At 43.6% G+C, this 19821-nt stretch overlaps 1 protein-coding gene across 1 annotated transcript in view; it reads right to left on the bottom strand.

Moving 5' to 3' along the window:
- Positions 1 to 30: 30 nt before the first annotated feature.
- CCDC85C (coiled-coil domain containing 85C) overlaps positions 31 to 19821 on the bottom strand; it is a 108875-nt gene continuing 89084 nt past the window's right edge. Inside the window, exons 4-6 of the mRNA XM_083863391.1 lie at positions 11791 to 11886; positions 5368 to 5466; positions 31 to 3743 (exon numbers count right to left, since the gene is read on the bottom strand). Of these exons, the coding sequence (XP_083719517.1) occupies positions 3654 to 3743; positions 5368 to 5466; positions 11791 to 11886 (285 nt within the window). The 3' untranslated portion in view covers positions 31 to 3653. The remainder of the gene's footprint in view (positions 3744 to 5367; positions 5467 to 11790; positions 11887 to 19821) is intronic.

Here is a 19821-nt window from a genome sequence, read left to right as displayed (position 1 = left end):
GTGGTCTCTCAAATCTTACTCATCAGTTTATTTAAAAAGAATGTATTTTATTTTATTCAGCTAGAAGTATACACTATCACAATCAATCTCTTACTTCATTTTTACTAAAATATTTCAAATGAATGTTTTACACACATTATCAAAAAAACCTGTACTATTACTTTCCTTCCCCCAAAAAGCCAGAGTGGTTCAATAATAGGTAAAAACGCGTGCTAAGGTCTAAAGAATTTTGCTATATACACAACAGCAGGTGCTAACTTTTCCAGTTCTTTGTAAATCATATACAGAAAATATAGCAGGGCTGTAAGATCACAGGTTTAACAGAAATCAAACTTTAAACTGATTTCTAAAGCAGCACAAATAGACTTTCCCCACATTATGAAAAATATACAATTTTATCACTTTACAGTCATGCACTTTGAAAAAGATCAGTAGTACTCTTCCCCCCCAGTTTCTAGAAAGATAAAAGGTCACTTTAACACTGATTTCATTTAATATCTAATATTTGGATAAAAATGTGCCATTCTCAAACAAGGTTGTGCTCAGCAGTCTTATCAAGGTGCGAAGAGCCAACTGAAGCTGGTTACACTGCAGCATGTCAGGAACTGTTAGGGAGATGCTGCTTACTCCAGTCCCTCCAACAAAAGTCAAGGATGTGATTTTACTTTCCTTAAGCAAGCAAAGTCCATTTGTAAACAGTGGATGCTTTCTTTGCCAGAGGATTGCAGAACCCAGGGCTTCAATCTTGAGGAAATTATCTTGGGCTATTGCCCCAAATATGTGAATTTAATGGCCACTATTTCAAGGGATGCTCCTCTCCAACTTAATGTACAAAGCTCCTAAGGTAGTTTTCACTGAATACTGAGCGCATAGGTAAGTGAATTTAAATATGCATATAAAATATCTATTTAGACAGCTGAAAACTCAGCACCCAATTCATCCTGTAAAGTCATTGAGCATCATTTTACACCAGGAAGACATTTTATAGCTCAAATTGACCTAAGTATGAAGATTGGCAAGACTAAAAACCCCTAAACAGTAACACCCCAGGGTACAGCACTGTCATGTTCTTCTGCAAAATCAGTGATGCACATCTTACATTGAAGATGAGAAATAAAATCTTAAAAGGGCAGTATCCGACGAGTATGAAGTTTGTTGAGCTGAACTGCTGGCTACCCTATAAACTGGCTCTTCAGGATTTGCAGGGCTAATTGACCTCAATTGCAGCACTGTTTCCCTTGTAGGTGAGATCTGCAAGTGGAACAAAACAAGCTTTGCTTGAAGTCATTGGATAGATTTTGAGGGAGATTTGAGAGCAGGGAATACTTGAGTGGGAATTACATAGTGGTGAGAACTAGTAATCTGATGAGTACAGCTCTTGTCTTGTTGAGAGGACCTGCTCATAGCCTCTTATATCCCTAAATAGCAAGCATGTCATGAACACAGTTAACTCTCTACAAGTGCTGGCAACATTTGTGTTGCTTTAGTTAAAATTGATTGACATAAATCAACCTTGTTCCAAATATACTTGAACTCTCTGCTTAATCCAGCAATCAGATGCCACCAAAGTTAAAATGGGCTTTGAAGCAGATAGATTAAAGTAACCCTCAGTTTGACTTTAGATGTTAAGGAATAATGATGCTCTGCTTTACATCACCTTTTCTGGTACAGAAATCTCAATGTGTAAGTTCTACAGGAGGAAGACAAGTAATCACCAATGGTGACTAGAAACTGGAGGTCAAAATAAAAAGCGAAGAGGAGGAAATCCAGAATCCTCTAAAGATGCTTAAAGAAGACAGTCAAACTCTAGAATGGATTTTTCCAGACTCCATGGGATATAAATACTGTTAGACTGAGAGCTATCTAGCTCAGTGTTCACTGACTGAGCAGTAGTAAGAAATAATCTACTGGTGGGTGTGTGAGTGAGAGTATGCACTTGTGTTTTGGGGGTGGTTCTTGGTTGATTTTTTAAATAACCTACTCAACTGTTACATTTCTATTTCTGCAATGAATAATGAAGTGGTGCTTACTCTTACTTGTTATTGTGTATTTTGGTGTATTCCTTCTCTGTTTTTTTACTGGGTACAGGTTTTGGCTCTGTCGCTGCAAATTCTTCAGCCAGACATCTATAGTTTATTGTGCACCACGAGACCAATTACCTTTCATTAATTGCCACATGGGTTCCTTGGTATTGTATGGGTGCTCCATGTAATACAGTACCATAAGTCAAGAACTCAACTGGTAGAACAAATTAATTTAGAGGAAGAACCTGTCCAGCTAATACTGTCTGTAGCTGTGACTGATTCTTGTAGAGAACAAAAAGAAAGTAATGGTGTTTGAGGTCAGGACATCCTCCAACTAATCACTAAAATCGATACAACTTCTGAAGAGGAGGCTTTGATCTTTTCACATGCCTGTCTTTAAAATTATTTTACACCAATGAGTTCTAATAACGAAGCCCCGCTTCCTTGGACTATTGGGAAAGGACATCTAATGAAATACAGGGACAGCTGCTGTGACAACTTGGAAAAGGAGGGAGTCAAATTCTTACAACTACACAGGCAGCTACTCCACAATAGCAAAATGTAAGTCCCATTATTTTATATACAACCATTTGAAGAAGGAAAAACCCACTTGTTTTGGTTCATTAACAAAAATAAAGCTTGAATGGCAGGAAGTAGTGTCACCTGACAGCCCGTGTTTATGGAGTTTTTATTCAGCTCTGCAAGGTTGTTGTTTGGTTGCCTTACACAGGAACCAGTATAGGTGAGGGGATCCAGCAAGAACATTAAAACAGCCCACCCGAATGTTCCTTATGTGAAAGAGGAGCTGCTTTTGAAGATCCAGTGAAAGCCATAAGCACTGTCAGGATAGCAGTTTCTGCTGAATTATTTCATAGTGAAAGCTTTACAAGAAAAGTGTTGCCATTTTGTAGGGAATACTGTTGTGTGGCTAAGTGACTTCATTCACATTATGACTGCAGAAATCTTGTGTATTTTGATCATGAAAAATTGTTCATTAACACCTGATACAGAATCTTAAGCCTTTATGTACACTTGTGTGATGAGTACCACTATACAGTGTAGGGCAGTACAAGTGTTTTTAGCTTGCCACTCAGTATTTTACACAGAGCCTTGTGAAAACAGTTGCATGTCATTCTTCAAAATAAGGACCTCCAAAAAAAACTGTTAGCAGCTCATGAACTTGGCAGGCAGTAAGCCAATCAATTTGAATTTCATTTTCCTTGGCTGCCTGGAGCTGCTAACCTGGCTATGAATCACTGACAAGCGGGTGGACAGGAGCAATACAAACGGTGACTTCTCCGCAGGTTAAGGGTTCTTCTTGTTCCTCTTACAAATTCTCTCCAGTTAGTTAATTCTACAAACAGATCATTACAACAAAGCAGGTTTGAACTACAATAAAAATGATGCAAGTCTGGCATTATTGGATGGTTACCCGGTGAACAGTAGTTCCAGAGCACCACAGCCTGGAAATCAGGCCTTTAGCTGCCATATTTACACTATTGTTACAAAAAAAAAGAAACCCTGAAAAAACTCAACCCCAACTCCCAAAGAACAGGCAGCTAGAAACACTGAGCTCTGCCTCTTTAGTCTTCACAGAATCCATCACTTCCAGTCGCCAGGATGGTGTTCCTACAAGGGACCCTTGAACTGGTTTCCTGACAGATGTTGCCTGATGGAGGGTTTGGAGCTTGCAGCATCACCCAGCTTTCGCCAGACAACCTGGGAAAAAAAAAAAAAAAAAAAAAAAAGGGTTTGGGGAGAGAAAGACAGGAATTAATAAAAAAAGAAAGTCCAAACAACAAAGCCACTGAGGAATAGCAATCTTTTTTTTAATTGCAGTCTGAAAGCCAAAACCTGCCCTCTCCTAGAGCTGGGCTGCAGTTCTCAGCAGGGACACTGGATGGCATCTCTGCACCAGTTTCCAGGGAAAAAAAAAACCATTGATGCATTTTTCTAATTAGTCTCTCTTGAAATTAGAACCATTTTTGCCTGGGGTAATAGTATAAAACAAATACACTAGATTCAGAACATAAGTTCAATGGTAGGTCAACCCTGCCATGCTTACAGAAAAAATGCTACCATGAACAGAAAAGATAATGAAAAAGATAATGATTAAAATTATATATATATATATATATATATGACTTTCTAAAAACACACATTCCATCACTCTAGGGCCACTACTTAAATAAAAAATAAACTGCAAAACCTTTATAGCTGCCTTGAATCTACATGAAATGAATATTTAAAGAGAAAACAGCTGATGATAGACAAATAGAGATGAGTCAGTTTGGGAGGATGAAGTTACAGTATTTTACCTTTCCCCCAGCATAGCTACAAGGAACTGGGAAACTAAGCAGACAAGATATCCTAAAAAGCAGGCCTTCATTTACTCTAGTCTTGGCTTTGCTTATAGAGATCCAGCAACCAAAGTGAAGTGTCTCAGCCCTTGCCAAGGATGCTCACAGTGATTTAGCTTGGCAAAGCTGCACTTGTGTTCACACCCTGTTTTTAGGTTAAGGTGGGTTTCAGAATTTAAACAGAGCATTAGGCCCCTCTCAACTGCTGGAAGACACTAAATGATGCCACCTGGGCCAACCTCTTCTGTGGACTTCAAAAAAAAAAAACGGCTCATAAGCATCCCCCTCCCTACTCTGGGCAATTGAACAGCACATCCCCAACTGCACGTGACAGGCAGCTCAGGCTGTGTTCCAGCAGAAATCTCAAACTATTTGTTCAAAGCCAGAGCGTGGCCAAGGTGCTTTGAGGCTGCAGGCAATGCCATGACAGCAGACATTGCAGAGCAGAGGTTGGGCATGAGCACTCACTGTACAGGATGTGGCCAACTCAGTTAACTGTGGTTGCCCAAAATGTCAGCAGTATTAATATCACCCCACATATCATGATGCTGTTCAATGACTCCAGACAAGATTCTCCCTCTGACATTACCATGTGGTTTAGGCTCAAACCCATTCAAGCTGTACAGCTTTAAGCATAGCAAGCAATTGTTGCTTAGCCCAAACTGAATCCTTAAGGGCATAGATGGAGACAATTGCTAATAGAACTCTCCTAGTCAGGGAGAGCCCGTTGCACATCTCTGGTCAGCTACACAAGCTACTCCACAGCCAGGAAGGCAGCAAGTGGGAGCTATTTACTGAGCAAAGGCTGCTCTCTGCAGTGAACAAGGCACTCAGATCACCCAAAACAGTGGTCAGTAGAGCCTCCACTCTTTCCTTGTGCCTATGGACCTCACAATCCTCACATGCAGCAGATCTCTGTTCCTCCATACTTCTAACAAAAGACCACAAAAGGAACCCCAAGAGTTGCTGGGAGGAGTTCTTACATTGCACATTTCACGAACTATTGCCTTCTCCTTTTCACTTAGGTCTTCTTCATAGTTGTCTTGCATTTGCCTGTCCAAATTTTCATGGACCTCAAGGACCTACAAAAAAAAATATTATAAAACCATTATGATCCTCAAATAATTATTTGTGTCCCTAAGAACATCATTAACAAGTATTTAAATTGGCAGGATTCACAAAGCCTCAAGACAAGCAAAGACAAGCATGACATCAAACTGGGCACCTCCGTCCTTCCCGTTCCCCCAGCCATGTCCTGCCTCTGTCCCACCACCTGCATGGTGTGGCTGCTGCCAGTCCTGGGGAGCACTGGCAGTAGGTTGCTTGTGCCCACAAGTGCATCTCTTCCAGAAAGGCTGCTGGTAGTCCCACATGTTGTCCCCCACAGTGTGGGGGCACAAGGTGGGCACAGCACAGCACAGGAGCCTCCAGGTTTTACTGTTGCCTCTGTGCTGATTTACACACCTCACCCAGGCCTTCACCACTGATGAGCCACGTTGTCAGCTCAGTGTGCAGGGTCAGAGACCCTGCAACCACCCAACATCTTCAAACAACACATAGTCTCATTCACCACGATGCATCCACAGATGTATGAAGGTGTACAACAGCTGTAGTTGTATGAACAAATATTCCTGTACATCCCAGGGAGGTACAGAGCCAGATGCTGTGCTAGGATGAGTTTCAGCCTTTGCTGAGGTACATACAGCACCAACTACTCCACAAAATGGGATACCAGGGAAGATTATCCCCAGGTATGCTTCAGCATAGCAATCCTGCTGTACTCAAAATGAGTTACAAACAAAAGTAGGTCATTCTCCTAGGGCCTACAGCCTACTTGGGACCAGTCTTTGCATAGAAAGGAATTATCCACATCCTAAGAAGAGAGGAAGGGCAAGAGGGATGCAAAAAGCATGTACATGCTGACAAAGAGAGCATCTATTTTCTGCTAAAGGGGAGGGAATTAATTATTGATCCAGCTGGACTTGCACATTGAACTTGCTTGTCTGGAGCCTGTGTGCTTCCGATGCTGGCTGCACAGCCAGCAGCCTGCAGGATCACATCCTGGCATGGAGCACCTGGCTGGCAGCTGAGCATGGGCTGTGTCCACAGGGCAAGTGTCAAGCAAACCATGGGGTAGATCAGTTAAAGATCATGTCAGCTCCAGCCCCTGCTTTCAACAGCCATCCATCTTGCAGGCACGAGAGTCTCAGTGGACTAAAATAAACCATTTTTCTACAACTCATGCTTAAACTAAACCTACATTCTGTAGTCCAAGAGGTGTGAAAAGGTGGCACAGCATATTTCTTTCAGTGGAAATGTGTTTTAATAGTGTTAACCAGGCAGCTGGAGCTAAAAGATGATCAGATGGAAGTTTATGTTTGTATTTAATTTCTGAATCTCATTTACTCTGGAAATCATCCTGCTTCCCAGGCTCAACCCATGCCTGGCTAGGCACTTTGTAAAGATGTGTTAGCATCTTGGGTATGGGAAAATGGGATTCATAGCAATAAAACGCAACAGCCTATCCAGGAAAGGCATATTGGAAGAAAATACACTCTGAAGAGTGAAATAACCTCCTGAAGAAAGACAGGAAGGCCTCTTCTTAGTGCTGACCCAGCCTCAGCTATTCTCAGATCCTGCCAGATGCCTCCTCAGCTGTTTAGAAGGACCAGGTTAATGTTCCTCCAGTTACACCACTGGGGAATACAGACATGCCTTCACATCAGCTATCTATGGATCAGATAAAGTTCAAGGACTGTGCATTCAGTGTGGGTCTAAGAAACTGGGGAATGTCCTTCTGTGATTTCTGCCACTTCTCAACCCAAGAGCCTAAAGAAAACAGACAAATGCACCCCAGGATCAAAGTGGCTCTTGCTTTCCCCTCCTTTTTGCTTTTCATCAAGCTGCACTGACAGTACTTGGTCCTTTGTTGACACAGCAGCCCTTTGTGATCTTCCTGGGTGAAATGCCAGTGAGAGCAGCTTGCTCCACTCAGCCATGGGGCTATTCCACATGCAGAAGGATGGGGCTGGACTGGGAAATGCTGCTTTTCTGCACAGGAACGTCACTTCCCAAAAACAACTTTAACCTTGCTCTCAGTAGGCATGCTGGCTTGTCTGGCTTTTTCCCTACTGATACATAAACTGGGGAACACCTCAAGTGTTCTTTGAGACCACACTGATGTCTGTGAGCAAGGCAGTGTCACCTCAAAGTCACCCAGTCCACCACATCCCTTCTCACTTGCTGTACTGACTCCATATGGCCAAACATTTTTAAAACAAACATTCAATCAAAAAAACACTATTAAATAGTCTGAATGACAGTAGTAAAGTTTTGGAAGGGAAGCTGAAAGGTGAGGTATTCATTTCTGCAACACAAAGCACATTGGGATTGAGGGATACTTTCCAAACTGTGCAAACTTCACTAATTTTGTTGCTTCATAAGTCAGCTGGACACAGCACTGGCAAAGCATCCTGCTTCAGCAAGGGAACAGTCCATATGCCCTGCTAGGATTTTTCCCTAGTTTTGGAAGGCCATATCCTGTCTTATCCACAATTAGTGGGAGTGATGATCACCTGCTTGATAGCTCTGTGTGCATGGAAGAGGTCCAGGCTGCTGCTGTGGAGGCAGCTGGGTTGTAGGCTAAATGTCGTTCTTTTACATTTGTCTCCTCATCACCTCCCCACGTCTTTAGCAGGTTTGCTCAGTTCCTAAGAAAACTGCTTTGATGTTCAGTGAGATACTGAGCTGTAGCATATGTACCTCTTATTCTTGTTAGCAAAAACAGCTGTTAGGAGTGCCAACCTGTCATCCTGCTCCTTATTTAGTAGGTGCAAACAAACAAAACTATTTCAGAAGGAAAAATAAAGAAAATCCTAAATGCACTCAAGGAAGAACTCATGCTAAATTGCAGGCAGCACTTCAGCCACGTTGATAGAACTTAACTGGCACAAAATCCCGAGGGAAAAAAAGCCTAGGGGATATTGAATACATGGGTACAGACAGGGGTAGTCCAGAAACCCCGCAGATCCATGTGGAGTGGACAGTCCCTCAGTGACTTCTGCTTGGGCATAGTGCCACATCCTTGCAGCCTCATCACTTGTGGGCAGGCTTGCATGCAAATGTTCTACAAGACAAGTGGAGCCAACTGCACAGAATCATGGAATAATAGAATGGTTTGGCATGGATGCCATTCATCAGAGCAGGTTGCTCAGAGCCCCATCCAGCCTGGCCTTGAACACTTCCTGGGATGGAGCATCCACAGCTTCTCTGGGCAGCCTGTGCCAGTGTCTGACCACCCTGACAGGAGTATCTGTATAGGATAGGATATCTGACCTAAACCTGTCCTCTTTTAGTTTAAAACATTTGCCTCTTGTCCTGTCACTATGTGACATAAAAGTCCCTCTCCCTCATTTTTACAAGCCCCCTTTACAGGACTGGAAGGTGCTATAAGGTGCCTCTGGAGCCTTCTCTTTTCCAGGCTGAACAACCCCAGCACCCTCAGCTTCTCTTCATAAGAGAGGTGCTCCCTTCCCTTGATCATGTTCACAACATTTCCATGTCTCCTTGCCTTTTCTTGCAGTAGGGAGCTGGCCTGCTGAGCCATAAGGACTTCCTTTTTCAATCAAGAAGTGCTTTTTCCAATGTCTGTTGTGATATAGCCAAAGCACAAAGTCTCATTTGTTAGCTGCTCTCTTCTCAAGAGAGAGTCATGACGTGTATCACAGGAGGTGAGGGTCTAAGGTAGCAGCTGCATCCAGCTTCCCACATGCAGGGGCTGGCACTGGAAAAGCTACCCAGTTCTGCAGGGTGCAAATAAGAGCTACTCCATATGCTACAGCATGACCTGGCCAATAAAGGTCTGCAGCTGGAGACCACAATTAGTGATTATTTCACTGTGCCACAAGGGAGGAAGAGACATTGAGACCATGATCAGTTTCCTCAGTCTTTCAATTCCCAGATGATCCTTGGAACTGGGACACAGGATGGAAAAGTAGACACCTTCTCATCCCTCCATGCCACACTGACCTACAGGAGCTCACTTCAAATGTGAGAATATTTTTAACCTCAAGTGAGTGAGCAGAACACATCATGTGAGATCATTTATGCCCCGTGAGATGTGACTACTATGTCACCTTCTTCCTGACTCAAGCCATGGCAGTGTCCAGGGTTTTGGAGACAGACAAATGCACCTCACCAGCCAAACTATGAAATTGCAAAGGAGATTTTCTTCTGAATTTCTTCTAGCACTTCCTACGAATCCACAAAGCTCTGAAGCAGAGGGATTACTAATATGTGCAAACATCCAACTTCCTCTCAATTCCTTTAAATGAAAAATTGTGCCAGACATTCCAAACCTAATTTCCAGTTTCCAAGAATCTTCCTCATTAATTTTCAATCTTTTTCATAAGCTTATCAAACCACATCTTAAAACCATTTATGTTTCTTGCCCTTAGTGAGAAATTCAGTCCTGCAATCCCTAAAGCAAATAGGAAACTAATTACTCCCCAGAATATGATCATAATCAATTTATATTATTTGATCTTGTAATTTAAAAACACTACCAACTCTGCTTAATACTACCCCTCACCACCACCTCACCAGATGCAATGAAGAGCAGGAGCAGAAAGGTGTGAACTCCACAGCTTGGAAAGAAAAAACCAACAGCAGTAGTCTGGACTGCATCAGGGCTTGGATGATTAAATGCAGTCAAAGCCAAATGAGTACAAAGTGACAGAAAAACAAAGGTTCACATGAGTTTGCAATATCCTGCAAGGCAACAGTTTAGCAGATCCATCTGTGTATATGTATATATATACACACACAGGAGAAATGTCACCCACAAGCACATTGCAGCATAGTACAAGAGGGAGAATTCTGATTGCACAGAGCCATTCACAACAAGCAAAGAAGAAACTTATTGGAAAACACAGGACAAATACATGGCAACAATTAAACTGCCACTTGTGTGGTCAGCTCTTTTGGGAACAAGCAATAACTGTACTAAAGGTATTTCTTAATCCTTAGCCACACTGAACATCCTTCTCTTAATAAGTTATACAATCAATCAATAAGAGTTATACAATTTGGATGTATAAAGCCTCAAGAAAGCTGAAAAATCAAGATTTTCAATTTGAAGGATCATTTATAATTTAAATTCAAATTAAGTCCAAATCAAATCAAAGTTGTCTTGCCTTTAATAACTACTTGAGAAATAGTGGCATTCAATATCCTCCTGGGATCTGGCAACTACCCAGTGGAACCAATATCCTTGCCAGCCACACTACTGCTTCTCCTGACATTTGTTGCTTTTACCACCACTACCACATCTGTCCTGGAGCCAAGAGACCTTGGACAGGCATGATATACTAAAAATTAGAAAATTTAGGGAATTTTTGAATCATAATCACGAGCAACATCTGTGTCATTTATTTATCTGTCAGATGTGGAAAGGTACAAAGCAAAGTGCCTTGTATGTATCTGTCTCCCAGTCTAAAATCATCCAAGCTAGTGATGTCACTGCTAGACCTTTTTTCCAGCTATGACCACAGGGATCTGAGCTCCAGAGCAGCCACTCAGGAATCCTCCTTTGAGTTGTTCTAATCTTTTTAATCCTGAACAAAATTCTTCAGCTTTAGCAAATCCAAATCTATAAATCATTATATTTCAACCAAAGACTAATTTAGTTAAGACACTTTCCTGCCATCCCTATGGCATCTTGTGAAGGATTTGTGTCTCTGTGTCTCTTAGATACTCAGAAGTATCTTGCTTAACTAGTTAAACATGTAGCACTGGGGAATTACACTTTTTCTGCTAATGGATGAATGGTCATTAATGGTCACTAGAACCTGAAAGCTGCAGTGAAATCACAAGCAAGTGTGCTTGTTTTCTCCCTTAACTCACCTACCAGTCTCCCATGGTCCCATTGTCAATGGTCCTGACTTTAATCTCTACTGACGATGCACATCCTACATGGGTCGGATGCCACTGCTTGTTGTATATTTTCATAAAATAAAACCTTTCTTTGAAGCTGATGCAGGATTTTCAATAATAAAATATATGAAGAAATGCAGTTTTTATGTCTCTTTTTAAAACAGCATTTCACTCACCACTGTCACCCCAGTGTCCCAGTTTACACAGAACTGTGAACACAAAGGGTAACCAACACCTTCAGCATCAGCAGCTTTTATTGGAGGTTTCCAACCCCCAAAAAATAGCTGTGCATAATCTTGCTTAGCTCTGCAACTATTTTAAGCAATGCTTATTCATCATGACACAGGTGCTGGTTACTTATATCCAGCCTGTATATTAACTTTCTGTGTTCATTGTTTCCACGAGAAGAGCCAGTGTCCAGCTCTGCCAGTCAGATGCAACACAGGACACCTCAGTGCCCCACACAGCCTTACCTTCATAGCATGCACCACAGCCTCTGGCTTCTGACTCACAGGGACATACCCTGCTGCAGGAGAAGATGCAAGATCAGATGTCATGCGAGCTGGTCCCTGTGGAAATCAGGTAAGATATGTGTTAATTCCCCTTTGGGTGATTTAAGCAAGGATGAAGAAAATATCCAGAAAATTTGACCACTAGATTGTCTTGAATTCAATCCCCTTAGCCATGTTTCAAAGACAAAAGGCACCACTACCCCTTCCTCCCAAGTCACTTGATTTGACACCATTTAAATACCAGCACTCAGTCTAGATGTGTTCAGGCAAGAGATCACCACAGTGTAAATCTAAATTGATTCAAGAAACACTTTTTGTTCATTTAGGATAGCTTTCTACAAGGACAAGATCAAACAGTACTCATCCTTCTAGACACAGGAGCAATGCAAACAAGATGATTTTCCAGCATAAAAGGGTCATTTCTAAGAAGCTGTGTTCACCAAAGAAACAGTTGGCATAACTTCATTGCTTCTCTGGCAGCGTTTTCACATAGACATCAAGTACTGATCTTCAGCTACAGAGAAAATTGTGAAAGCAACCTTAAAACAAGCAGATGTCCAAACCTAATGTTGGCTGGGTTTGTTTCCAAAATGCTGGCCAGTCCTCCTGCATGAAGGATTCCATTGGGAAAGATGCCGAAATGACATTTTACAAAAGATTTCTACTGTCCAACCAGCCTTGTAAGCATTTTTTATAGGGCTTTCCTTTTTCTACAGGCATACAGCTTGAATTATGAGACACACAATATCTTTATTCAGTGAGATGCACCCTGCCTGTCCCTAATATTTTTGCATTGCTTTGTAACTCCAGGAGAAATCAACAATGAAATCATTGACCAAACTTGTATTTAGTCTTCACATCCTTTAGGAAACACAAAGAATTATTATACTTGGGGACCTCTGAAAGCAAATTAGGATGGCAGAGCAGCATGTAGCACCATCACAGGAATGCTTTCACACACAACACACGAGGCACTCCATTCACATCTTTTCTGCCTTTAAAACACAGCATGTTTTATGCTTTGTCTCATCACTTTGCCTTCCCTGCCAGGGCCAGCAAGTTAGTTGTGCCAGAAGAATCAGAGAATAATAGAAACACAGAATGGTTTGGGTTGGATGGGACCCCAAAAATCCTCTAGTTCCAACTCCCTGCCATGGGCAGGGAACCTTCTACTGAATCAGGTTGCCTAAAGCCCCATGCAGCCTGGCCTTGAACACTTCCAGGGATGGAGCATCCACAACTTCTGTGGGCAACCTACAGCTGCGACTTACAACTGCAAAATGGGCTACAAATTTCTCACAGGTCTGGTAAATGCAACAGAGTCCTTCCAGAATCAGCTTCCCACAAAGGTCAGAGACATCAATGCATGCATAATTATTCTGGCTTCATCATGAAAGATGCTTTCTTTCTATAAATGACCAGGTTCATGACAACCTAAAGAAGAATATTCAGGAGTTTGTAGTCATACTTCATATGGATCTTTTCCCATGGCCCTCTTCAGAACTAACACAGGAAATGCCAAGCAAAGGTTTAACATTCAATATTTTTTTGAAGTTGAGAGTGATATGACAAAGTTAAAAGGAATTCTGCTGGATATGACTGCTGACAACATTTTAAATACAGTTTCCTGCCAAACTAGAGTAGATCACGAGGTCCCCCATATGAAAGACAGCAGCAGCTTCTCCTCACATAACTGAAGTCACTAATGAGCTACAAAGCACTTCCATGATCGCAATCACTCTCAAAATTATTACAGAATACAAATGAAACAAAAATGATTAGAGAGAAATGTTTTCTAAAGAGCTTGATCACACTTAACCAATCATCATACTGACAAGATAAAAGCAATTTTGCAAACACAGTTATATACTGGATTTATCATATCACAATAAAAGCTTTCAAAGGGTCACCTTCCTTCTCAGACAAGGGCAGTCAACTGAGTGGTCTCTGAATGCAGGTAGAGAATTTGACTGAAGAAGGGAAAAATAATTTGAAAGAACAAGAAATGCAGCAAAAGAGGTAGACCCAATACTTGCAGTCAAGGTCTAAGTGACAGATTACTTCATTTCTAAAGTAAGCATGACCCTTGGTCCTTAGCTTGGAAGCCAAAAGCCCCAGCCAACAGACAGAGATGTGCAAACTGCTGAGTGCCATCATCAGCAATGGTGAGAGAACCACATGGCCACACCACTGGCCCATTGCCCCAGGCCACAGAGACCTCCCCACCATGCCAGGCTGGGGCTACAAAAGGTCAAATACACTTGTGAAGAAAGTGGGGGAGCAACCAAAGATCTCACCAACATCCCCGCTCCTTGCAGCTATGGGATGCAACAAGTAAAAATACACACACAGCTAAGGGTGGCTCAATATTCATCACTGCAGTCAGAGCTTCTTGTGCAGCTGCACCCTTAGGGAAGGCTCTTTCCTGACACACAAAGAGTCGGCATTTTTTAAAAGACTTGGTGCTCCATTCCCACTGATTTCAGTGAGGTTCACAAAAGAAAAAAAGCTTCAGCCAAACTCCTATCAGCTTCCTGCACAGAGGCACACATAAAGGAGGCCAGAACTGAGGGGACTGCAGTCAGCAAGGAAAGAAGTGACAACATATCCAGCAGGATACATGGCCAGCAGGATGTGTGGCCAGCCTTTGGAGGATGGAGGAGAGGAAAATGGGCAGAGTTCACCGATAGTCTCAGCTGAAGAGGAGGAAATGGAAGGAATTGGAGATAAGGTCAAGGTTGCTATATTGGAAAACTGCCAACAGTGGGAGAAGGGAGGGAATGGGAAGGAAGAGGAGGATGTGTATTTTACCCAGCAGGAAACCCATTGAGGTGAAATGCAGAGGAGAAGGAACCAGAGATTTGAGACAGTACATTGGAAGGAGGACAGGGAAAATCTCAGTAAGTCAGTGTTAAAGTACTAAGTAAAATTTCACAGATGGAGGAGATTCCTCATAGCTAGAACAGATGCATTTGGAAACTGCAGGCAAGAATTCCCATAGCTGTCCCCCAGCACTCTAGCTCAGTTAATCTGAGGACCCCCACCACTGCAGAAACCCTTGCCCTTCCTGTTCCCTATAGCTGACATTTTCACAGACATAGGAACACAACTGACTCAGCACCCTGGCAGACAATAATAGCAAGGTTAATCTGGTTACATCCTAAGAAGTAGAAATTGTCCATATAGGCAAAAAGCAATATGGAGTGTTTTGAGGCAAGCGTCACTCTCAGTTTCCTCTCCCCATCTGGTTTTGTCGAGCATGCAGTCTTTGTATTAGATGGACATATGGCTTTTCCACTTGCTAGGTTTTTACAGTGTTTGGTAGTTCAGAGGTGGTATACTCTTCGCCCTCAGATATGTGGCTGAGGCATTACATAATTGTATAAATGAATGGTGCTGCAAGACAGCTCAGACGTCACCAAAAATGCCATTAAAATTTATAATAAAGATGTTGAGAAATAGTATTCCACTTTCAGCTCCATCCACAGCCACAGTCACTCCACCAAAAGGATGAGCTGCCCAGCAGTGAGATTACCAGTCTAATCAAGGAGAGGAAGTACAGGTTATTTCTCTGAGTTCCCAAGTGCTTGCAGGAACTTATGCACAAGGTTTATCAACCACTGCACCCCTGAGACTCAAAGACAGTTCTCCTCAAGAAACGAAAGTCCCAGGGAACCAGAGGCTGCAGAGCTGTGTGTGACCCATCCTATGTTTTTTCCTCAGCAAGCAGGTGTTTTTGCTTCTCTCCAAACCACGGTGACTGCTCAGAACACTCAAGATTGCTGTGGCATGGATCTCTGATGAATTCAGCCATGGACAGAACAGCCCTATCTCTGCTGACAGGATGGTTCTGGGACTGTAATGTCCTGAGAGGGTCCTGATGAGACTCTTTGTATCCCTCAAAGGAGGACAGTGCCAAGTACCCCCATATCCAGGCCATTTTCCACTGGGAAAATGACAATAAGAGCTATTCCTCTGCTGTCTCTGTGCAGACAGCAGTCCTGAAGTGCCACTGAACACATTCCCCTTTCAGCCCTTGCTTGCTCTTCCATTTCAAGCAGATCAGTGCTGAATATTTGCTGGTATCAGTGATGGGACCAATGCACTTCTCCGAGCTTACTGCTCCCATGTGGCATCCGTCCCATCCCACACACCCCACGTCATGCACACTGAAACCACAAATCCACCAGAGAAGCTCAATTCTATCTGAGTCCCTCCCAGAAACCTCTCTCTGGAGCCTGCAGGGCTTGTCTCCAAGTCTGTATGGAGAGTCACAGTCCAGATGTGTAATTGACTAAGGAAAGAGAGAGAAACTCTGCAGTCTTTCATGCCAGAGCATCCTTGAAACAATAAGCTACACACAGGGGATGAGTTCCCCAATTCTCTGTTGTTAGAATGACACTGACACCCTCCAACTTAAAGCAGAAAACAAAGCAAATCAAAGTAGCCCCATTCACTGCCCCAGCCAAAAACCATCAGCAAAGCAATAGTGCTAATGTGAGAAAGAAAATCCCCAGATCACAAATACTGCAAATGATCCTTTTCAATCTGACACCAAAAAAATGAAGAGCAGAGGCCTCAGCTTGCAGCAGCTGGTGAACATCTGCTGTTGTGTCACGCCACCATGTCATTATCAGTGTCTAAGACCAAGTTTCCTAATGAGTCCTTGCTGGCTCTATCTGGCAGCATGGGATGTGGTCCAGCACCAATGCTGACAAGCACTGCCATGGATACTCCATTCCTGTGTATTTGTAGGACCAGAATTAATAAGACTCTCTGCAATAGGGCACACTGCAAAATCCCAATAATGACACACCTCCACAGAGGTAAAGTAAGGCTTAAAATATGAACATCTCTTAATAGCAGTGGGAATGCTTTGGAACCCAAGAAGAAAAGAGCCTAACTGGGGATGACAGGTGTCTGCTCTTTTAGAGGTTTTGGATCAGAAATTTCAAAAAAAAGAACAAAGAAATTGTGATAAACAATTTCTTCTTGATTCCTCCAGGGATCTGAAAAGACATGAGACCTTGGGCCTTCCATCAGTTTTCAATCTCTTTTTGCTCAATTATATTCTGTCTTTTAATGACACCCTTTCCTACCTCACCTCCCAGAGAGTTATTCCTGATCTGTAGAAAGACTGCAAAAGGCTACATTTCAAAACCCAGAAGAGAACATCATGCTGGTTTTACTTCAACCAGCAGGCACAATCTAGGCACTGAGGATACTTCAGACCAACACGGAACATATGAGCAAATATTAATGCTTCTGAACTTCACATCTTCCCCTTGCCTTCTATTAATTTTTGTCTGCCATTTCAAAAAACAAGCATTTAGAATTCAAATTCAAACCCGATTATATAAGCCACATTTTTCTAATGGCATAACTCAGACAACATTAAAGCTAAATGGAGTCATATCAGACATCATGAAGTTTTTATTGCCGAGACAGAACACAGAAAATTACATTACATCAGGCACTGTCAGACAGCTCACAATAAAATTCCCAGGCACATCTATTTATCTCACAGTGGTTTTGTTTGCTTACCCAGGTTTGAATTGTACTTGGACCCTTCCTTAGCAGCTGTCACCAACCAGGTGTTTTAAATAAAAAATAAATAAATAAAGGTGTCAACACCACTCTGCAAATTGGGAACTGTTAAGAGACAAGCAGGAGGCAGTAACATGCCCACAATTCATGGAAAGTGGATTGCAGAGCCAGGTAGTACCATGGAGAGGTGCCATGACTGGCACACAGTCCTGGTGTGCTGACAGAACAGGGGCCCAGCACATCTTGTTTTGTGAATGGCACATGTGGCTACAAGTTTAAGGAAGTGCCTGGAGCAGCTCCAGCCAGGCAGTGCTGGGGGCAAATGGGGAAAACCAGCAGCAAAACCAAGGGCTGAGAGCACAAGGCCACTGTGGCACAGGAGAAGGGAAGGCAGGGAATACACCAAAATCCTGAAGCATGGTGTCCCCATCAGAAGAGTAGCACAGGCAGCACCAAGGGCAAGCACTGGGCTCACACGGACTGATGGTCCATTCAGAATGAGGAATCTCCCTTCACACTAAGATGCGTGGCATTCCTGGGTGATCACACACACAAAAAAAATCTCCTGTTACCACCAGCCTGAGAAATTCCCTGGGCCCCCTCACGTTTTGCATCCTGGGGCACATTTCCCGTGCCCCGCTGCCCTGCAGCTGCAGAGGGTTAATGGCTGAAACAAAGCGCCGGCAGCGCTGAAGCGTGTCCTGACTCCCGGCTGACATTCCACCCTCCCTTCCTGCCAAGTCCCTTCCCTCCCTGCTGCATCTGCTCAAGCCCACGGCAGCTCTGCCATTGCCACCACGTGTGGTGCTCCTGAGGGAGCCCAGCTCCTCTCGTGCCCCTGCAGGGACAGGATTACCTGGTGGCACTCTGGCAGCAGACCCCGGGCTCCTTGCTGGCTACAAGGTGTCCTGGAGGCACAAAGAAGCCACCAGTGCTGGCTGCTCTGCAGACCACACCTTTCTGCCACCCCACTGCAGATGATGCCAGACCTCTGATACTGAGCATGGGACACCCTTGCTGGAGCCAGGGAGCACCTGTATGTGTCCTGTCTGCCTGATCCAGAGCAGTGATGGTGCTTGGCTGTTTTGTTCCACGCCTACTGTGCAGAAAGCCTGCTAGCACCCAGCTCAAACCAAACCACCAGCTCCCTTCTTGGGCCCTTAAATGGCTGCGCGTTCCCAAAGACACAGTGGGCTGCACCTGCCACCAGGCACAGGAGAAGAGACTTGTGGAAGATTCCAAGACAGACCCAGCTCTCCAGCACAACACAGGCCCTGGCCACTGACCAGTGAGTTCAGAGCCATTAGTAGTCTGTATTAGCATCTTCCTTATCAAATCAAGGGACTTTATTGCAGATGATAATCTCCTTTGGCATTACTTAATTTGCTGCCTTTAATCATAGAGAACAGCTGGTCATGTAAACATTCAAATCCATGAATTAACTGCTGGGTCCACACAGGAGCCAGACAGAGCCCGTCTGTGTGTCTCAGCCACCTCCTGCATCTTCACGGTGTCCCCAGCACGCAAGGATGTCTAACTAGTAATAACAAGGACTTACATGGTGCTTTCTGATTATTAAAAAAACAATTTAACTGTTTCATTGCTTTCTCAGCAAATATCACAGACACCCAACAAAAGAATAGCTCCTCTCCCTGGCAGGCATGACACAGCGCTGGCTGTATGGGCTGCGGCACTGAAGGGAAGATTTCAGGGACTGTCCCAAACAGAGAAAACAAAGTCAGGACATTGTTTGCAACTGGATGTCATTACAAACAGGAAGGGTGTCTTTTCTCAGAACTGAGTTGATGGCAGCTCCAGACTGGGGAGGCTCCTCGGAGCATGCAGAGCCGGTGAGTCAGCCTCCCCCGGCAGAGAGAGGAGTGCTCACCCTAAGTTGGTGACAGCGCTGGGCTGGCTGGGACAGTGAATCTCGGTAAAATCACCACCGACAGCTTCAGCCATCCCCTCGGACTGTGAAACCCTTACTGACATGACATATTCAGAGCAGTTTCAGCCCGTAAACACCTGACACGGGCAAACAGAACAAGTCTGTCCCGGCAGAGGAAGCCCACGCCACCAGCAGACAAGTGCACTAACTCTGACTGACTCACAGGGGCACTGTCAGCGTAAGGATTTTGAGAGGTGCTACCACTATTTTTTTATAAAGGGAACGTCAACAAATTTGTTTTCAGAAGAAAACAGTGGGCATTTTTAAGATTTTCATGATTTTGAAGGAAATCTGATTTGGGGATGATGCAGGTGAAAGCCTCTGCGTGGGTAGAGGATGCATGCAGGCACAGGAGGATACCTGTGCACATCTGTATCACCCCTCAGGTCTCCATTTCAGCCTGGCTGCCCTTCCAGATCTGTGACAGAGCAAGGGTCTGTTGTGCCCCTGCCTCTCCCCTGATCGCATTGCCAGCCCCAGATAAAAGTACATGAAAA

The sequence above is a fragment of the Zosterops lateralis genome, assembly GCF_965231275.1.
Source record: "Zosterops lateralis genome assembly, chromosome: 6".
NCBI lineage: Eukaryota > Metazoa > Chordata > Aves > Passeriformes > Zosteropidae > Zosterops > Zosterops lateralis.
Note: the sequence above shows the minus strand (reverse complement) of the source record. Positions and strands in the feature narration are given on the sequence as shown.